General features: G+C 55.7%; 1 protein-coding gene across 2 annotated transcripts in view; it reads left to right on the top strand.

Moving 5' to 3' along the window:
• TBC1D22A (TBC1 domain family member 22A) overlaps window positions 1-21,517 on the top strand; it is a 424,627-nt gene that overhangs the window by 288,129 nt on the left and 114,981 nt on the right. For both annotated transcript variants that reach the window (XM_030914235.1, XM_030914234.1), the window contains exon 11: window positions 684-811. In XM_030914235.1, the coding sequence (XP_030770095.1) occupies window positions 684-811 (128 nt within the window). The remainder of the gene's footprint in view (window positions 1-683; window positions 812-21,517) is intronic.

Here is a 21,517-nt window from a genome sequence, read left to right as displayed (position 1 = left end):
TGAGCTCAGGCTGCAAATCTGCCGCCCACTGCAGCTTGACGAGAGGGGAGCTCATGTTTCTGGTGCGGGCGTGTGCTTCTGGGCGCAATGCTTGGTAAAGCCTGCCTCTTTCCAGAGGCCCAGCTGTCTTCAGGGGTGTCCCCATCCTGGAATCGAGGGGTGCTCCCCACCTGGCCTGTAGGCCTCATGTCCCACTTGCGCACTCAACAGTTGGGTCCAGGTCTAGGTGGAGCATTTCCCTGGACAAGATTGGGCCCCTCTTGAGGAGCTGGCAAGCTCATCTCCTCTCTCTCTCTAAGCCCCCCCGGGACACCAGCCTGGGTCTGTGGAGCTTGTGTGGGGTGGGGAAAGAGCATCTGTCTGTGGAGCCTCACGGTGTGGGTGTCAACCCAAGCCCCCTCCCCCATCTTCCCGGTGTTAGGGCGTGACGCGCCCGGACGTGGCCATGATTACAATCATCACATCAGCAGCACCATCAGCTTTCGCTTTCCTGTAGGAAGAGAGAGCCGTAGTCTCCCGTTAATAGAATTAGTTCTTTGCTCCTTAGGGGTTGTTGCTTGGGATTCCCTGTTGGAGTGGGGTTTTGGGGCGGGCGCAGGGCCTTGGGGGCACAAGTGACCTGGCTGCCAGTGCCTCCAGAGGGCTCCCCTGACAGCCTTGGGGCCTGTGTTTGTTTTGTGCAGAGCAAGTGCACCGGCACCTGGACCAGCACGAGGTGAGATACCTGCAGTTTGCCTTCCGCTGGATGAACAACCTGCTGATGAGGGAGGTGCCCCTGCGCTGCACCATCCGCCTGTGGGACACCTACCAGGTGAGCTCTCCTTCACGCCCTCCGCCACGGGGGTGCCAGGAGCCGGGCCGCTTTCTCTCGCCTTCTGCCCTGGGCCTGTGTGCTGCATTCGATTTTGCCCTCAGAACGCTCTCTCCATTGAAATGTGGTCTTTAAAAAGTATACTCCTGGCCGGGCACGGTGGCTCACGCCTGTAATCTTAGCACTTTGGGAGGCTGAGGTTGGTGGATTGCCTGAGCTCAGGGGTTCAAGACCAATCATGGGCAACATGGCGAAACCCTGTCTCTACTAAAAACATAAAAAATTAGCTGGGCATGGTGGCACACGCCTGTATTCTTAGCTACTCAGAGGCTGAGGCGTGAGAATTGCTTGAACCTGGGAGGCGGAGGTTGCAGGGAGCCGAGATTGCACCACCACACTCCAGCCTGGGTGGCAGAGTGAGACTCCATCTGAAAAAATAAATAAATAAAAATAAAAAGTATATTCCTGGCATGCTTTTTATCTGAGGAGATGTAAAACAGGGAAAAGAACTTCAGGTAGTTCTCTTTGTGGCTGAGTTTCATTCTGCCTGCATGGTTGACAGCAGCCTTGAGCGCGCTGGGAAGTTACATTCTGAGCAGTGTGCTAGGAGGATGCCACGGATGCTGGCGACTCTGCTGTGAGTTTGAGCTGCATCTGCCAAAAAACTCACGCTCGGGACTCACACCTTGTCTATATTTTGAGTTACATATAATAAAGATTTTTTAAAAAATCACAGATTCAGTGTGCTATGAAATTTTCTACTCTTCACCAGTTCTGATGAAATTCAGTTCTTCAGGAGATTGAGTTTTCTGGAACAAGCCACTTCTCTTCCCTTGAGTGTCCCATCGCTTATTCTAGCACCTTTTCATTTTGTTTGAGATGTTTGCTGAAGCAGAGGCGGTGCTGTGGGGGGTTTCTGCGCCAGCCTTCCATCCTCGGTTACAAATAGCAGGCACCATTATGTGGGATTGGGAATCAAATCTCTACAGAGTGCTAAAGAAAGACGCGTATGGCTGGTTTTCATCCCGGCACCTCAAGAGCTAGGCTTTCTACTGCAGTGAGCACAGCCCACGAAGGGCTGTGTGATCGGGCTTTGCAGGGGGCAGCCACCCTTGGAGGTTGATGCTGGGCGTTTCCGGAAAGGGGAGCTCTAGGCGGGAGGCTTTTTCTGGGGCTGCTTCGGTCCCAGGCACTGCTTTGGGTCCCAACATTGGTGCCTTGCCCGTGGCTGGGGGTCCCAGAGCTGCTAGGAAGGGCCTGGGGGTCTTTCTGACCAGCTCCTCCCTACAGGGCCTCAGGCTAGATGCATTCTTCCCACAGAACGGGGTGCCTGCTGGGCCTCCATGCTGTCCAGTCTCTTATTCTGAGCCTGTTTTCGTATGAGTCCTCTAGAACGATGCCCCAAAGCTTTGTTCCTGACACCGGTTGCTGGTCAGGGTGCCCCGTGGTGGGTGTGAGTGTTTCGTGACTCTGAAGTCCTGTCTTTTGACTTTGCTTTTCCTTTGTGCCCCTTGTCTGGTCTAATGATCTCACTACGGAAATTACCACCAGTCAGCAGACTGTCATTTGTGTCTGCGACTTGTGTTTTGCTCTTCGAAGTGTTGGGCAGCGACAGAATTTCTGGCCAGCAGCATTTGCTGGGACATAAAGCCTTACCTTGGGCTGTTGGGTTAAAGTAGCTGTCAGTCTAGTGCTATTGATCAGCTCTCTGTCATATTACAGGAAACAAAACTTAATATCCTGTAAATTGCAAATGCTCTCCATTTTTGCGATTGGTTAGGTTGTTTGAGACCCAGACCTCCCTCATTAAACACAGAGTTCCTTGTAATACTGTCCCCATTATGAATAAATTAGTTATTAAGTCAATCACATTTTTGAGGAGCCAGAAAATGGATCGCCTTGCCCACGGTTCTGCACCACCTCCCTAAAACTCCTAATAGGTATTAAAACTTTAAGCACAATTGTGGCATCTTTATTGAGTTAATTTTCTTGAGATTAAATTTTGTCGTGAATTGACTCATTTGTACCAGGGACTCATTCTTGAACTGACAGTACCCTGATTATAAACCTCTTCATATCTTAAAAATTGGGGGTATTTCTATTTTACAGGGCCAAGTAACCATGAAATTGTATTGCATCTTTTGGCAATGAAAATACATAGTAATCTTAGGAAAGCAATCAGGTGATGACTCTCCCCTAAAGTGCGGTGTTTATTAGCTGAGCCATTACAGGTTTCAGTTACTCTTTAACCCCTGACAAGGTAGCTTAAAATCCTCTTGGGACATGTGTCAATAAAAGGTTGTTTATAAGCACCTATACTGTCCCAGGCCCTGAAATAGATAGTTTATAAAAACAAATGGGGTTATTGTCCTGAGGGTGACAAAAGGCATGGAAGAAGAGCCGATGATGCAGAGAGAGCCCAGATGGAAGAGAGTGGCCCTGCTCCCCCAGGGGCCGCGTGCTCCCTCGTGGATGTGTGCAGTGGCCGTGGGGAAGCCATGGGTGGGCGAGGCAGTCCCAGCTCCTGGAAGAACCCCAGCCCGTGAGAGCCAGTTTTGGGGTCCTCTGTAAAACACGGATGCCACTTTCCCTTTTGCCCCCATTTTTGGACAGCAGAAAAGACACACCCCACCCTCTAGAACCAGACCCTACTCAGCAGATCTCTGCATCTCTGTTGCCTTCAGCAACTCAGTTGAGTAGGCTCCCCTGGGCAGCTGTGGCCCTACCGGGGAATGTGGTTCTGGGAAGGTGGAGCCGTGAGTCATTTGTGCAGAGATGGCAGCTCCCACCTCCCATCAGCAAGGAGAGTTGCAGGGGCCTCAGCGTGTGGTTGTATTAGTCTGCTCTTGCGCTGCTGTAAAGAAACACCTGGCCGGGCCCGGTGGCTCACGCTGTAATCCTAGCGCTTTGGGAGGCCGAGGCGTGTGGATCATGAGGTCAGGAGATCGAGACCATCCTGGCTAACATGGTGAAACCCATCTCTACTAAAAGATAGAAAAAAAATTAGCCGGGCATGGTGATGGGCGCTTGTAGTCCCAGCTACTTGGGAGGCTGAGGCAGGAGAACGGCGTGAACCCGGGAGGCGGAGCTTGCAGTGAGCTGAGATGGCACCACTGCACTCTACCCTGGGTGACAGAGCGAGACTCCGACTCAAAAAAAAACCACAAATCGGCTGGGCGCGGTGGCTCAAGCCTGTAATCCCAGCACTTTGGGAGGCCGAGATGGGCGGATCACGAGGTCAGGAGATCGAGACCATCCTGGCTAACACGGTGAAACCCCGTCTCTACTAAAAAAATACAAAAAAAAAAAAAAATTAGCCGGGCGAGATGGCGGGCGCCTGTAGTCCCAGCTACTCGGGAGGCTGAGGCGAGAGAATGGCGTAAACCCGGGAGGCGGAGCTTGCAGTGAGCTGAGATCTGGCCACTGCACTCCAGCCTGGGCGACAGAGCGAGACTCCGTCTCAAAAAAAAAAAAAAAACCATAAACAAACAAACAAAAAACACCTGAGGCTGGGTCATTTGTAAGGAAGAGGTTAAATTGGCACATGGTTCCAGAGAGGCTGTGGAGGAGGCATGGTGCTGGCATCTGCTCAGCTTCTGAGGAGGCCTCAGGAAACTTGCAATCATGGCAGAAGGTGAAGAGGAAGCAGGTGTGTCTTCCATGGCTGGAGCAGGAGCAAGGCGTGAGGGAGGTGCCACGGACTTTTAAACAACCCGATCTCAGGAGAGCTCACTCACTGGCATGGGAACGGCGCTGAGGAGGGTGGTGTTAAACCACTCAGGAGAGTCTGACCACCTCATCACCGCCTCCAGCATTGGGGATTACAATTCAACATGAGATTTGCTGGGGACACAGATCCAAACACTATGTCAGCAGTGGTCATCGATGGCTGAGAGCAGGTGCGTGGGGGTGCGTGGAGCTGAATTCAGCCAGGATGAGGGGGGCATCAAGCAGGTGGGGTCAGAGGGCATTGGTAAGTCTGAGAAGTATGGCTCTAACGGGGAGAGGGAAGCTCAGATGGGGGTGGGTGGAACCTGGGGAGGGCGATCCCGCAGTGGGCGATCCCTGTGTAGCAGGACGAGCCGCAGACAAAACTCAGACACCGAGTTAAAGCAGGAAGGGTTTATTCGGCCAGGGGCATCGGCAAGACTCCTGTCTCAAGAGCCGAGCTCCCCGAGTGAGCAATTCCTGTCCTTTTAAGGGCTCACAGCTCTAAGGGGGTGCGTGTGAGGGGGTCGTGACTGATTGAGCAAGCAGGGGGTACGTGACTGGGGGCCGCATGCACCAGTAATTAGATCGGAACCAAACAGGACAGGGATTTTCACAGTACATTCCTATACGATGTCTGTAATCTGTAGATAACAGAACCAGTTAGGTCAGGGGTCGATCTTTAACTACCAGGCCCAGGGTGCAGCGCCGGGCTGTCTGCCTGCGGATTTCGTTTCTGCCTTTTAGTTTTTACTTCTTCTTTCTTTGGAGGCAGAAATTGGGCATAAGACGATATGAGGGGTGGTCTCCTCCTTTACCTGGGTGCGTGAGGCTGCTGGGGAGGTGAGGATGCAGGGCGGCGGCTGACTTGATGGGGGCCCCTGTGCGAGGTTACCCCGTGCGGGGTGTGACTCAGCAGCAGAGGAGCAGCCGGGGTAGGCCGTGGAATGAAAAAGAACAACAGGTTCTGACAGGACATGCAAAGCCAGGTTCTCTTCTCTAAATTCCAGTGACTTCTTCCTCTTGGGGAGCATGCAGGGCTCTGGGTACGGTCTCCCTGGCCTCTGTGGATCGGTGAGTGAGCAGCAGCGCAGCCGGCCTCCTGGGCCTGGGAATTTTCATGTCCAGTTTGGTGAAGGCCCCCTCTCGTTTGAGATGCTCTTTGCCTTCAGGGCCCTGTGTACACCTGAAGCAGGTACTTATGCTGCTCTAGAGTAGCTCCTCACACACATCTTGTGCAGGTGGGGAGGGGACTCCCTGGTAAACGGGCAAACATCTCCACACTTTACGTTTCCTATCCCCTAATGATTTGATGCTTTTTTTCCCCTAAGAAAAGGGAACATTTATTTTTGCCAGGTAAGTATTGCAAGATGACTTCATTTGGCTTAAGGCATTTATTAAATTCCTTTCTAGTGACATCCAAAAGGCCACTTGAATTTTAATCATTGCACTTCGACCACCCATATCCCAAAGTGTATCTTTAATCATCAGTGCCTGCGCTCCTCACACAGGGCTGGCTGTAAATTGCAGGGGATGAAAGATGGTGCTTGTCTCCCTGAGCTTTGGATCTGGTCATTCCTCTGCCATTTGCCTCCTTTCCTGAGGGTCAGAGCCGCCTCAGACCGCACTCGGTGGACTCCTGCTGAGGGCACGTCCTCCCACTTCACGCCCAAGGGCAGGTGCTGCGGAGGGACTGGAGTGTGAGAATCTGTGGCCAGGACACTTCTATACATGGAGGCTCCAAATTGCCTACTGTTCACCAAACAGATCTGGTTCCATTCAGGGAAAGGTTTATTTGAGTATTTCACGAAGCCCTGGTGGGTCCACATTCTGTGCGGCGTCCTGGGCTCGGACGGAGGGCGTTTCTGTCCTAGTTCAGTGCTTACCTGTGCATCCTTGGGCAAGCTGAGTTCCCGATCCTCGCCTCGAGGGGCTGCTGCTAGGACTGAGGAAGGTTTTTCCAGTGAGGCTTGGCAGACATTTCCTGTAAAGGGCTAGATAGTAAATATTTTCAGGCTTGCGGGCCATATGGACTTTTTCACAACTTCTCTGCTGTTGTAGCACAGAAGCAGCCACAGACGTGGACAGCGAGCGTGGCCATGTCTCCGTGAGACTTGCCTACCAAGGCACCAGCGAGCTGTGGTTTGCTTGCCTGCCCTGACCTATAGCAAGTGCCTGGCCCTGCACCAAGCACAGAGTAGGCGTCAGGCAAGATTGTTTCTCCACAGCCCTTATCACTGGTGTTTTGTCAGCTGTGGTGCTGTACACATTCTGGGCTTTATTGCCAGTCTATCATTGTTCTCCAGTTTTTATAGAAGATGGAACTGGGAGTCTAGGAGCGTGAGCACCTTGCCCAGGGTCCCTCCCTTTCATCCCGTGTCACAGTGGCTTATATTCTGCCCCGCGTGAGGTACTTTGGGCTCCAGGGCCCTGCTGAGGCACCATGCAAATGGGGTTCTGGTCTCTCAGTTATCAGACCATGCATGGCTGGAGCAGAGGCCAGGAGCCAGGGCTGCCACTGCCAGTCCACCTCTCTGTCCTGGCCAGAGCCCCCATCAGTGCACTGTGGCAGTGGGGGCGCGCCATGGCTCCTGGCCTGTGGAACTGGTACCTTGCCAGCCTGTACCAGAGAGAGAGAGAGAAAGAATGTGAATGAATGAGAATGAAAATGATGCGGGGACATTGGCACTCAGCGTCGCAGCCTTCTGATTTCCATGCAGGAGGAGCCATCTGATTGTGTTCCTCCTGTGCCCTGTGGGTCTGGCAGTCTGGCAGTGCCATTTCTGAGATACAGCCCCACATTCCAGGACACCAGTCGTGGCAGCCGGGGGCATGGGGCAGAGGTCAGGGCCAGAGCCTCCAAGCATGTTGAATGCCAACTGCCTGATGGGACCCCCATCTGTCCACTGCTGAGAGGGGCCACACAGACCCCTGCAGGACTTGAGGCGCATCTCCTAGAGGGAACTGTGATCCAGAAGCAGCCTGTTCTGCTGCCGCTGGTGCATTGTCATGGCACCTGATCCTAGTTCAGTATCTTAGGTGAAATGTCTTCATTTTATTTTCTTCAGCATGGCCAGTGCAAGCCTCGCCATCCCTGGGGAGGGTACGTCAGAAGGTAGCTAGAGGTGGGGCCTGCACTTCGCAGATGCCCCTGATATCTCTCAGGACAGAGCTTGATCCTGGCCACCTTGGGCCCCAAATCACTCGGCCCACGTGTAGTTATCAGTATCTGCTCCGGGTAGGGCCCTGTTCTTATCACTCAGGCACAGCAGCGGGAAAGCTGGGCCTGCTCTCGAGGGCCCTTTTCCCAGAGAGGGATCCTGACAGCAAACCAGCAGCATCTCTCAGGCACCTTTCAGGTGATGAGGCCACATGGTGGGAGACCACGAGAGCCGGCCCCCAGGCAGGGTGGCCATGGCAGGGGGTCCTGAATTGAGATCTGTGCTGCATGATGGGTTCTAGTAGGTTCTACTAGGAGGATGTTTCTTGCCTCGAGTGCCTGGGCCAGGACAGAGCAGGCAAAGGGTATGGGGAGCAGCAGGTGGGCCGGGGCGAGGGGCCCGAGGTCAGCGCCAGGATGCGGCCGCCCCCGGGCTTGCTGGAGAGGCGCAGCACACCTGCAGTGCTCCAGGTGAGAGACAAAGTGTGGTCAGGAGAAGCCGTTGTGGGGACTGAGCGAGTGGGGGCCCTATCTAAGGCAGCAGCCCCTGCCACCTGCAATTTCGCAGCCCAACCGGTGCAGTCAGGAAGAATGCAATACGGGTGCCCAGGTGTGCTGAGGACGTGGGGCAGATGAGGTGTGTTCATCTTCCCGGGGCTGGAGGAGGCTTCCTGGGGAGACATGTGAGGGTCTGGGGACTGAGTTGCAGCTGAACAGAAGGAGGGTGGAAAGGTGCAAAGAAGGTCCCTCCATAGGAAACAGGAGGTGTCCAGGAAATGAGTGAGAGGTGGGTTGCATGGAGGAAGAGCATTCCAAGGCTCTGAATGTCAGGTGGGCACAGCGTGCTCTATGTGAGGTACAATTGGGTGTGGCTGCGCCCGAATATTTGGATGCTAGGGCAGGTTCAAGGCTGCCAGACTCAGGTGGGGCCATGTGGGAGGCTCTGTGTGCCTTGCTCAGACGTTGCATTTTATCTGGGGCAGGTGCTGGGGAGGAGCCTGTCTGAGCAGGGTACGGCTCCGCCTTTCACCAGTCGGTCCTCATAACAGCCCAGGCAGCTGGGCACTGGGGTTGGAAGGGCATCTCTGAGGCTGTGCTGCCTGGCACTCAGCTCACCCACATTCCATCAGGGCCGAGTAGGGGGCCAATCGCTGTGTCGGTCTCAGGCCCTGCCCTTTCCTGCACCCTTCTGCTCTGTGCCTCTGTCTGGTGCTGCGCTATCCTGAGAGCCTCCCTCTGGTCCCTGTTGCTAGGGATTTTTGCTGGATGTAAACAATTTACTGGTTGGTCACTCACTTCCTCCACCATCTGGGTGTCCTCAGCCCTGCGTTTCCCCAGGAATCCTTTGGACCTGCTGTCCTGGCTCCTTTGAAAGGCTGCCTCGGGTCTTCACTTGCCCTTGCCAAGCCTGGGTGAGGGTGGACTGTGTGCTCCAAGTACCGCACCTGCTGGGTCCTCTGCCCTGTGTGCCAGGCAATAGCCCTTGGGGCTCTCTGAATGTCCCAGGTGCCACAGCATGGATTCTGTGACTCAGGTGGCAGTGAAACTGATGATCGGGTTAACCTGTTGAAGCAGGAGGAGCTGGTCTCCGTACATCGTACTTTCTCATGAGTCCATTAAGGTTTGAGGTCCTAAGCTTTCCATGCCTGCCCGCCCACAGGAAGTAGGCATAGATCACTGTCAGCTGGGGAGGGATTTTGAAATGAGAATATTCAGCAGGATGTGGCTCGCTGCTGCTATGTTTGCAGGGAGGAGCTGGAAGAGGGGTGTATCTACTCCTTCAGAGTGGCAGTAAAGTTGGTGTCCTCGGGATTTAGAGCTGTATTTAAAGACGTGTCTGGAAAGTCCTTAGCAACTTTAAGCTTGCTTTCTCCATGTATCAATCACGTTGTGTTTTATCAGAGCATATTTGGGGCTCGAAGGCTGTGCAGGAGATGGTTTCTTCCCCCTGTAGGCCTGGCATGCTCCAGCACCTTTGGACAGGCGTGTGAAGGCCCTGAGGTCTGGTCTGGGCACCTCCAGGAAAGACTGAGTCTCCAGGTGGGCGCTTGGGACCCCTGTCAACCTCCATGGCCCTTCGCATGGGGCGGTCTCTCCTCTCTTTGTGGACAAAATACAGAGCTGTGCTTGGAGCAAGAAAAGTGGTTTGTATAACGTTTTTGGCCCTGATCTGTACATTTATGATAGGTAAGATCTTTGTTCTTTCTGAAAAGTTACGTGATGAGGATTGTGAACCGCATGCGGCTGCATGGTACCCGGCTGCACATACGGCTCTGTGGTCACCATCCCCTTGGACTCTGCGGGAAAGCGTGACGCAGAGCCACAGACCCGGCTGCGCTCCTCCGTGGTTTGGAAGTCCCATTAATGCGTCCTCTCTCTGAGAAGTCAATCTGGGCCTCCCCACTCCGCAGACGTCCAGCTCCCTCCCGGAAGCGCTCGTGCAGAGGTGTCGGGCGGCACTGTGGTCATCGATAGTGGGTGACCGATCTGAATACATTTCCTTGTACTTGCTCCAAAGTAGACAAGAGTCGTTAGCCAGCTCCAGAGTTTGAATGGAATGGTAATGACATTTCTTAGGGAGAGATTAAAGAGTTCTTTTTTAATAGCAAAAACAGGCAGCAAAACGGGCTCTGTTGTTAGCAGGTTAGCGTTCTGATGACTCTCTTCTCCCATTGTGTTCATTTCTTGCTCTCCAGTCCCTTACTGAGGCCCCACTGTGTGCCAGGCCTTGAAACAGAATGTTAAATAAAACAGAAACTGCCCACCATGTGGGGGACCTGCTGTGATCTCCAACCACAGCAGCCTGTGAGCAGGCCAGTTACTGCTGTTCCCCCAGGAAGCTGCTGCTCTGCCTTGGTTTTGGTCGCAGAGTCGGTGCTCCTTCTGGTGGCTGCAGCCTTGTCTCCATGTCCTCCCCACACTCAGCCCTGCACCCCCACAGCACCCCCAGCCTCTGATTTTCGGAGGTGAGTGAAGAAAGCAGCAGGTCTTAGTGGGGACGGCCCTGGGCGGAGGTGGAGGTGAGAAGACCTGGGCCAAGGAGGTTCCCAGCCGTGGGCCCTGGTGATGGGGAGACAGGGCCAGGGTCCGTCAGATGGACTGGCGGACACTCCCTGGGCCTCAGGAGGTGAGGTGTGGTCCGCCTTTGGATGTCTGTGTGTGTGGGTACACAAGGCCTTGCCCCCAAGGAGGGTGTCCAAGTCCAAGTACCTTACAGGTTGCCAGGAGGGCCCCCGAGTGGGACAGCGGACTGTTTCTGACAGGTCACGGCTCAGGGGATGGATTGGACAGTCCCTGCACCCCACCGTGCAGGCTTCCCTCTGAGATGTGCTGCTTTACCCTTGTGGGGGCATCTATAGGTCACGGGCCTGTGGGGTCCCTGGCAGTCTAGGAACACTTTGGGCCCCCGAGTCCCTGTACCTCCCTTAGCGACTGGTCAGGATTTGTGCTGGGGGAGCGCCCAGGGGGACACCCTTTGAGTGAGGGTGTGGTAGAGGCCAGCTGGGGAGGGTTGCTCGCACCTGGCCCTGTGATGGTGTGGCCACGGGAGGGAAGCCAGGGACACAGTGCCACTCACATTTGAGAGCTGGGCCCTGGCATGGGCATTGGACTTGGTCTTGGTGGGACTGGGATCTGTGGGTAGAAAGAACAGGGCTGAACGTGAAACATACCTTTCTGTCAGAGCTGCTGCAGTGATGGCGCGTGGGCCCCCTGAAGCAGTGCCTCCTCCCCGCACTTCTCCAGATTTTAACTGAGGAGGAGTCAGAGAGCCGTTGATGTCTCAGTTGATCATCTCCAGGGGCCCCTGTATCTCAGAGCCCTGGATCCCCTCAGATCCCAGACCAAGGCTGCAGGAAGAGCCGTGTGCCAGGTGCAGGGCGCCTGGGGGCTTGTTCCCCAGGAGTGTAAGAAAGGCTGGCGGGGCTGCCGCACTCCAGGCCACGAAGACTTTACTTTCTAGGGGGCATTTTTGCTAAGCTTTGAGATGATGTATTCATTGATATTTCATCTGCAGTGTGACCTTCAGCATCTTGTCTAACTGCTTTAGGCCCCTTGTGGGACGAAGCCCCAGAGGAGGGCCTGACTTCGCTTGCTGTGAGGATTTGTGTTTCTCCTGATCTAGCCTGTTCTTAGTGCGAGGGTGTGGCTCTTAGTGCGAGGAGGAAGGCTCAGGGACCTTCCCTCCCTGCTTGGAGCAATTCTGTGACATACCAAGGCCAGCCCTACCCTCTCGCTAGAAATGCATGGCCTGGGAAGATTTCTGACACGATTAGAAAGAAAGGAATACACAAAGCCTGTTCATGCAGGCTGCATATTTTTTTTTTTTTTGAGACGGAGTCTTGCTTTGTTGCCCAGGCTGGAGTGCAGTGGCGTGATCTCGGCTCACTGCAAACTCTGCCTCCCGGGTTCACGCCATTCTCCTGCCTCAGCCTCTCGAGTAGTTGGGACTACAGGCGCCGGCCACCACACCCAGCTAATTTTTTTTGTATTTTTAGTAGAGACGGGGTTTCACCGAGTTAGCCAGGATGGTCTCGATCTCCTGACCTTGTGATCCACCCGCCTCGGCCTCCCAAAGTGCTGGGGTTACAGGCGTGAGCTACTGCGCCCAGCCGAAGGCTGCATATTAAATACTAATCATACATTTTTAGGAAAATTATTGAATCGTATCTTTGTGGCTGGTGATTGAAATCATAGTCCTAAAGAGTTGAGAGGATCACCTGCGCAGGGCAGCGTGCTGGGCTTTGCTGAAGGAGAGGGGTACAGAGGAGAAGTTCTTGCCTTCAAGGAACCAAACCCTCAGCACAGCTAGTTGCTGGGAATGGGTGGAGACAGCCCGGGGTGGGGCGGCGAAGGAGAGGACCCAGAGAGGAGTAGTCCTGGGGCTGTCCCAATCCCGGGCAAGCGGCCGGGGCTTACTGCCCCATGTTGGAGCCACCAGTGGTGGTGACTAAGAGGTCAGGCCTGCAGTTTGATGGGACTTTGAGAATGAACACTCAGTGGACCTCATCCTTGATGGTGGAAGAAGCTTGTCCTGTCCTGTGTGCAGGATTCAGAGCTGGGGTCTTCAGAGCCTGTCGGGTGCCCTGGAGGCTGTGCGTTCTCCAGGCTCCTGCCGTCTGCCCCCACTCCTTGCCTTTGCTGGAGCTGTGCCCTGTTTTCCACTGCAGACTCTGCCCCCATCTCATTGTTGGGTTGCCCATGGGACTTCTGCAAAGTGCAGAGTTGACCCCAGCCCAGAAGCTAAGGGCAGCCCCTCAGTCTTTCCACACGGCCCCCTCCCCAGACCATGTGGCTGGGTGTCCTCTTTGCAAGTTGGTGTTCCTTAAATGAAAGGAATAAGAAAAAAGCCAGAACAGGGTCCCAGTGGAGGCCGAGGTGCCTTCCAGTCCACCCCGGGCTGCCCCGGCTCTCCTGCTGTTGCTGCATTTGTGGTTCCTGGGACTCAGCTTGTTGGGTGTAGTTGAGAGAGGAGCCCAAGCCTGGGCCCTGCTGCTGAGAGGTGTGTGTGGACCCGTCTTCTTTGTGAGGTGCGGTTTCAGGGTTTCACAGTGTGGGAAGGCTCCCCTCAGAGCACCCCCTTAGCACTTACTGGGTCAGCCCAAGCCTGGGGTCACCCACGGTTGCTGTCAGGTAGGGAAAGGGTGGCATCCAGCCTGAGGTCAGGAGGTAGAGGATGTGTTACCTTCCAGGACAGGGTGATCAGGCCCCAGCACATCCAGTTCCTATGTCACTTGCCGAGACGGTGCTCAGGAGTCTCTGGCCAGGGTTCCTGGTTACAGAGGTCTCCTTGGCAGGCAGAGGACAAGGAGTAAAGGATGAAGGGCACAGCAGCCTTGCCTTCCAGATGTTCATAGTGGCTGCCACTGGGCCTGAGGAGCATGGGGCAGACAGAGCCATGGGAAGCACTTACAGCTCCCTGAGGCCGGGCCTGCCCCACCAGCTCCTGTCCCTCTCTCCCTCCCTCTGCAGTCCCCTGTGCAGGCCCCTCCTCCAGTGCTTCTCTTGGTGAACGGAGCTTGCTGTGTTCCTGTGCAGAGTGGGACGGGGAAGGGCTGACTTACTGTTGCCCAGCTCTGGGGGGAGGTGGGGCACCTGCCGTGCCATAATCAGGAGCAGTGTGGGGGTGAGGGACCCTGCACGGGGCCCTTTGGACATCGCGGCCCCCATGCAAGGGCACCCCTGACTGCCCGCATGCACCCTGGATTTATAGGTTCTTCTTTTAAGGTCTGGTGTAGCCTGGTAATTACCTTCATTTTTATGTGTTCTGGAAGAAATCCAAAAAGGAAATGTTAACCTAAGAATCGCTTTCAGGAGCTTGGCCTTGTGTGTCCCCAGCCTGGAGAGTATTCTCCAGGTTTCCAGTCCAATTTTCTGTGACCTTTCGTTAATGGCCGGGAAGAGGAGGCCGGCGCTCCGCCTGGGTCCCCAGTGTGGCACTCACAGCTCTGCCGGGCACACGTTGCGCTCTTCCTTTCCAGGCCCTACACGACCAGGCTTGTGATATTAGGACAGTGTCCGGGGCCAACCTTCGGCTTTGCGCCACTGCTGCGGTATTGACATTTCCCAGTATTCACCTCCCAGCTCCTGGGCGAACCTCTTGGTACTTAATTGTCGAGCACACAGAAGTGTGGGAAAGAAGAACAGGCACCGGGTCTGGGTTCACGTCCACATCAAGGTCCCCCGGGCAGCGGGACCTTGCGCAGATGGCGCTGCTTTGCATAAACCTGCAGAGGCGACGCACTTCTTAGCTGGCCTCCTTCACTGTGTTTTCTAAAGTGTTAATTTTTAAAGTTTCATCATGAGAGTACATGTATATTCTGAAACTTTGAATATATCCAACCCAACTTAAATGGCCCCCAGTGGAGCAGGTGTTAGTGTCTCTTTTCCATCCTTTTCTACGAGTTTTTTGTAAAACATAGCACAAATCAAATAGTACATAAAATTCTCTCTGCCTCTGTCACACTGCCCGGTCAGAACGCTTTCTGTGTGTGTTTGGAGTTTTTATAGCTAATGTTTGCATAATATTCTGGCCTGTGGATAGATTATAGTGTACTTAAATGTGGTGGGTGATTTTTCAGTGTAATTATGACTGAGAGATGATATGTTTGTTCTTAAAGCTTGTCCTGTATTTAGAAATCGTCCCATAAGAGAGATGTTCAGGAGAGGGGCTGCAGGGTGAACGGGTCCCCCCGTGTTTGAGGAACTTGGTGCACACGGCCAAGTGACCCTGGGGCCCACTGAGTTGGTTTGCCGGGCAGCCAGCAATTTTGTGAGAGGGGGCATTTCTTTTTTGAGAGAAATCTCACCCTTGTCCCCCAGGCTTGAGTGCAATGGCTCGATCTTGGCTCACTGCAACCTCTGCCTCTGCCTCCCAAGTAGCTGGGATTAAGGCTCCTGCCACCACGCCCAGCTAATTTTTCTATTTTTTAGTAGAGTCAGGGTTTCACCATGTTGGCCAGGCTGGTCTTGAACTCCTGACCTCAGGTTATCCGCCCACCTTGGCCTCCCAAAGTGCTGGGATTACAGGTGTGAGCCACCACGCCTGGCCGAGAGGGGGCATTTCTTTACCCTCACAATCACTGGGCATTTCCTTGTTCTTCCTCATTTGGTTAAGCAGTAGACAGAAACACCCTGATTCTATTTTTATTTCCATGGCTGCTATTTAATTTCAAAAGTTTCCCATGTTTTTAGCAGCTGGCTGTGCTCTGTTTTTTAGGTAACCTTTTACTTCGTCTGTGGTGTCTTGGGGGGACATTTTAAGCTTGAGAGATTCCATTCAGTGTGTTCGCTGCAGCCAGCATTCGCTTGGGACCGCGCATGAGGCATCTCCAGGCACCTCTTGGGCCTGACTCTAGGAGCTTGTCTTCTGCACAAAATACAGAGTGGCCACAGGAGACAGCTTCGAAGAGTAGCCAGAGATGGGTGGGGCCTGCAGTCAGATTACAGGCCACGTGAGAGACTCAGGAAGGGCCTTGTGAGGGCAGAACCTTGGGGTGGGTGGGATGAGGATGAAGTGCGCGGCGGTGGAGGTGGGGGGTAGTGAGGACAGCCTGGGAGGAGCCTGTGGTCTGTCTGCCGTGCCGTGGGCAGGTGGACTGGGTTCCACTCTGACCCTGGGTGGCAGCTGCTGGTCACAATGTCGCTGGATGAGGAGGATGGACACACCAATGCTGTGGAGGGAGCAGGGGGCGGTGGGGCAGCCGCGGGGACCTTTGCAGCTGCCTGGGGATAGCAGCGCTCTCTTTGCTAAGGAGACCCTGCCTGGGGCGGGGGCTCTGGGGCTTCCCCAGGGGGTTCCATGGGTTCTGCCCTGTGGCCTGGCAGGTCATGTGGGAGGCTGGGTCACTGCAGGGACCTCTCCTCCCTCAGGGCTGGAGATTGTAGCAAAGGAGCTGAGGGAGGGGGAGCAGGGAGGAGTTCCCACCTCAGCTTCAGCAGAACATTCCAGTAATCTTGTTGTCTCTAAATACATAAACCCTCCAGTTTCCAGACTGAAGCAAATTTCCCTATAATTCTATTTATCAGAGAAGGTACTTGGTTATAGATAATTAACTACAATTTAACCTTAAAATCTTTGTAAGATTTTTTTTATACTCCTGAATGCACACATTTGGAAAATACTGTCTTTCCAACCTTAAAGGACGGTCTAGTTCCAGAATTACGGTCTTCAGCTGTGCGCTGTGGTTCCTCCTGGACTTGCTTCGATGCCGACCCTGGGTGCTGCAGGGGTGGCTTAGGGAACTGGGAGCTAGCACATCCTTTGATCTCAAAATGCTCTTCCCGTGGAGGCCCTGGTGATTCTCCTGCAGGGCTGGGCCAGCCGTGCTTTTCAGGTCCCCTCAAGGGGCTGGGCCCGTGCCAGGCTGTGGAGCTCTGGAGACCCTCTGTGGCAGGAGCAGGTGGGCCAACCTGGGCAGTGAACCGTGGCCGCTCGCCTGGGGTAGGGACAGCTGGTACCTCCCGACAGCCCCGGGACTGCTCCTCTCCTGCTCCTCTCCCTCCTCCTTTCCTTCCTCTCGCGCTCCTCTACTCCCGCTGTGTTCTGTCCTGAGTGGAGAAGTCCTTTTTTGCTTCGTATTCTAGGAGTAAGTTTGTTTCAGCAGTGCTCTCCCGGCCCGCTGCTGTTCCAGAATCTTGCCCTGAAAGGCGGTCGCTCTGCGGAGGTGAACAGAAGCAGGGTGCATTGCCACCAGCGCAGCTCACAGTGCTTGCTTTCTCGGCCTCCGGGGAATCTGCGAGTGTGGACAGAAAGCACAGAGCGGGCGGGATGCCTCCTCCTCGGTGAGGGAAGGCAGGGTGGGGGGCAGGCTGTCACTGGGCCTCCTGCCCCCAGCAAGGTGTCCACAGGTTCCCCTGTCACTCTGAACATGGGCTCATTTGGAGAGCAGCAGACAGTGCAGGGAAGCCAGTTGTGGAGTTAGAGTGGGATGTTTTTATGAGCACGTATTTAGAGCATTTTGCATTCATTTTGAATACTTGAGTCCATCAGGAAATACTGAATAATTCCGTGGTCCAGAGGCCGGACCAGCGCCCTCCTGATGAGGGTGCCCATCGGCCATGCGGCCTGTGTGGGCTCCTGGTAGCAGCCAGGGAGGGCCCTGGGAGGGGCAGGAACAGCGGACAAGCCCAGGGATGCCTGGGAGGGACCCTCAAGGTGAGGAGTGGGGAGGCTGGAAAGGAAGATGGACTGGATCCGTTTAGAAGGAGACGGCCTGATGGATGGGACCCCTGGGGTGCATTGTATACAGAGAGAGGACCCTGAGACCCTCCCACAGTGGGGAGGGGACTCGCCTGGGGCCACGCAGCACGGTGTGCCCAGGCCATTGCCTGCCAGTGTTGCACCAAGCTTCTCTGTGGGGACGGCCCTGTGCTTGCAGCGGCCACATCATGGCTCTCCTGCTCGGAGGGGCAGCGGCCGGAGGCTCTGCCTGTCCTGAGCAGGACTCCTGTTGGCCTCACACAGCGCTGTGCAGGCTCTGCTGGGGCAGCCGGGACAGCAGGAGGATGACCTCCCACAGTCCCCCTGGACGTCTTCCTGTCCCTCCAGGCCACTGCTCCCCAATCAGTGACACCAAGCCCACCATGTGGTGGTGCCCGTCTGTGTTGGCACATCGCCTGCCACATGGCTGGCCCTCTGTGGGACCCGGTGTCCTCCTGTTGATGGTCTTGGGGTCTTGGTCTAAAACCTGGATGCCAGGCAGCTGTGACATTCTGGGCTGCTGGCTGGGCCTCCTCACACCTGCACACTGGCCTCCCTCTTCTTTGCCTGTGTGGTCTCTGCCACATCTCTGTCATTTGACTTGAGCACCTTCACTGTGTCCGAATGCTTCCCTAGGCCTCATGCCCACCACCAGCCCAGGGCCTCACTGCCTCATGCCCACCCCAGCCCAGGGCCTCACTGCCTCGTGCCCACCACCAGCCCAGGGCCTCACTGCCTCGTGCCCACCACCCCAGCCCAGGGCCTCACTGCCTCGTGCCCACCCCAGCCCAGGGCCTCACTGCCTCGTGCCCACCACCCCAGCCCAGGACCTCACTGCCTCATGCCCACCACCAGCCCAGGGCCTCTCTGCTTCCTTTGTGTCCCCTCTGGCCTGGGGGTCTCCTCTGCCACTTTCTGCCTCCTCCTGTTCCACTCTCTTCCTTGCTTGCCTGTGGATGGGGTGCACATGTCTTTGTTTCTCATCTCCGCAGTGGAGAAGGTGAGGGGTCGCCAGAGCCCCTCCTGAGAGGCAGAGCCTAGGGGCTTTGCTATCCCAGTCCCCCTTGGTAGGGCACCCCCTCCTCTGGAGGCCACAGTTACCTGCAGGACCAGCAAGCAGGGTGGCCTGTCACAGGGCCGCCTCGTCAGGCGCATGCAGAGGCCTCAGGAGTGCTGCTCCCCAGTGCCCTCGAAGGAGAGGAAGGCACTTCTTTCCCAGTTGGGGCAGGAGTTCGCCAGGCCTGTGAGGATCAGGAGAGCAGAAAGGCCAAGTCGCCAGACACGCCGCCAGACACGCCGCCAGCGATGAGGGAGGCCTCTCACTGGTGTTGGGTGAGCCCTTCTGCGCTCCAGGCGCTGGTCTGGATTCCTGCATGCTGCCTTGTGGACTCACACGTCTACCAGTGCACTTAATCTTCCAGGAACAATAAGAGGAGGTTCTGGGAGCCGCAACCGCAGCCTCAACCCCAGTAAGAAATGGAGTTGAACCAAGAACACGGGAATGCTCCCAAAGTGGCAGCTGTTACCGTGGGGCTATCACTTCTCCGTTGTACGGAAGAGGAAGCAGGCTGAGAGAGGCCCTGACTCATCGGTCATCCGGCTTGGAAGGGACAGACCCGGTGTGAGAGCTGCAGTTCCCTCCCTGAGCATGGCCAGTGCTGCTCAGAGCCTCTGGGTAGCAGCCAGTACCTAGGCTCTGGGCATGGATCCCTGACTCAAGAGCCCCCAGCACCCGTGGCTGCTGGGAGAGGAGGAAGGATGCGCAGGGACCCACAGTGCAGAAAAAGAGGGATGTTGTTTCAGGAAAAAAGCAAGATATTGGTGACAGCACGTGGCGGATCCCGAAGTGTCTCTTGGCCAAGTTAGAAATGAGTAGACTTGCCACTGCTCGTGTTGGAAAAGCTGGTGGAGACGATGAGCAGCCACCCTTGGGCTTCGTTTTGTTCTTCCTCGTGGCACCACTCGAGTTGAGGGGTGCTGGTTTCGCCTGGCCGTTCCTCCCCATCATCTGTGTCCACTCCCGGCCCACTTCCCACTCTGCCCTGCTTCCTGCCTGCGTGACTTACGCCTCACAGAGCTGGCTCCAGCATCTGCTTGGGCCGCCTTCCTGTGGCCTCGCCGTGTCCATCAGCTGGTGCGGCCGAGAGCCTTCCCAGCTGCAGCTCATTGCTATTCCGGCCGCGCGGCCCCACTTCCTTCTCAGGCCCATCGAATCCTGGGCACTCATTTCCCCCTTGCTGATGCGATAAGAGAAGAAAGGCGCTTTGTTGCTGATTGAAGTCAAGTAGCAGTGCTGGTGGCGGGTGCCTGGGAGGTGGCCAGTGAGGGCTGTCCCTGGGCAGGTCGGGATGATGATCGTGCACACGCAGAAGTTGTGGGGCAAGGGCGAGGGGCTCATCCAGTTCCCTCAAGTCCCCCTCCTTCCCGTCGTTAGCTTGTAAACAGCAGAAACATTGTGGTGTGTAGAGCACAGGCCGTGGGGTGTGGGTGCAGGTCTGGTACTCTCACCCTTAAAGCACGGGCTGGGGCTCACGGCCCAGCTCCAGCATGGCCCTGGGTCAGAGTCCTGACCACCCCGAGCAGGTGGGTGGCCATGGGCAGGGGACCTGGCCTCTGAGCCTCCTCTTTCTCGCCTCGGAGGTGGAGGAGGTGAGGGGTTCTCGAGGGCACTGGCAGGAGCTGGGTATGACACTACGTGGGTGCTCACTCCCTCCTGGGGTGTTGGGGTCTGCCCCAAAGCCCACACCTGCTGGACTGGCTCTTGTGCCCTGCTTGGGGCTCTGCCCCCACAAGTCTTTCTCTTCCTGTTGCCATTTTCTTTATCCCTGTGTGAGATATGGGAGGAGAACGATGGAGTCATGTGAATGTTTTGCTGCCAAGCCCAGAGCTGATGCTCGGGGTCGGAGCGGGTGGGTGGTTAATTGCTCCAGCACGTCTCTGGCAAACTGATGCCTGAGTGGTCAGTTGGGTGTGGGGACAGATGGATAGATGGGTGGATGGCTGGAAGAAAACTAGCCCCAGTAGTGACTGTGTCAGTACACACCCAAATCAGAGATCATAATGAGAATCTTGATTAGGCCCTTATCAGGGGTATGTACATTTGTGATACTCAGCAAAGATCTGTAAGGTAAGAACTTGGAGCCTGACCCTATGCTATTAGCTGGGGTCATGGAGGGGTGAGGTGTAGCCCCTGCCCTCAGGGAATCTCAGCACTGGGTGGGTATGGGGAGGCAGAGAGATGCAGCTAGGCAAAGGAGCCACCATGGAGAGGGAGGGAGTAGGCAGGCACACCTAGGAGGCTGGGGAAGAGCTGTTCTGGCCACTTGTGGCCAGGGGGAAAAGGCCATTTAAAAGCCCCTGCCTGCTGCTGGGAGCTGGGATGAGGAGGGCATAGGTGTGACCCCCGTCCACATTCGGCCATAATTGGGTCTGAGCTCTTGGGCAGTGAGATACACCATTGAGGGTCCTTGCCGTTTGGCTCCGTGGGAAGGAAGGTGCCGTCCAGGGAGCAGAACTCCCTGTCATTGGGGCTGTTGGGCTAGGCAGACCCCCGTCTTCAGGCTTCAGTACTTTCCTGAGTTGCGGTCCCGTGCACACATCAGCAACTGCCATTGTCTTGGGTCTGTTTGAGCGGTCTGGGTCGGGTAACGGTGACCCGAAGGAAGTCTCTCAGGGAAAGCGTGTGTGGGTGGTGGGCCGGGCGGGGTGATGCTCCACACTGCTGACCCCCGGCTGTGGCGTTGACTGCTTCGCCTTCCTCTGTGTGACCTGGGTGCCCCTAGGTGCCCCTGGGTGCCCTCCTGTGTGTCAAGCCCTGCTTGCTCTTTCAAGGAAGCTCCTCCGGCCGGGTGCTGGAAGCATGTTTGAGTTTGGGTTGGTTTTGAAGGCACAGGCCTGCCTGTGAGCTGACGGCTGATTTGACTTCACCGTGGAGCCTTGAGCGATATCCTTCAGAATGAGCCTACACGTTTTCGGCAGATGAGGCCACCCCCCTTCCCAAGGCAGAAGCCAGAGAGAAGCAGCCATTCGTCCTGTGTCCTGTGCCATCCGTCACCAACTCCTCCCTCAGATCCCTGTCTCAGATCCCTCTCCACCCCGTCTGTGCACAGCCACCATCCTCTCTCCTTGTTGGCCTTCT

The sequence above is a fragment of the Rhinopithecus roxellana genome, chromosome 13 (assembly GCF_007565055.1).
Source record: "Rhinopithecus roxellana isolate Shanxi Qingling chromosome 13, ASM756505v1, whole genome shotgun sequence".
Lineage (NCBI taxonomy): Eukaryota > Metazoa > Chordata > Mammalia > Primates > Cercopithecidae > Rhinopithecus > Rhinopithecus roxellana.
This window is presented reverse-complemented; position numbering and strand designations above follow the sequence as displayed.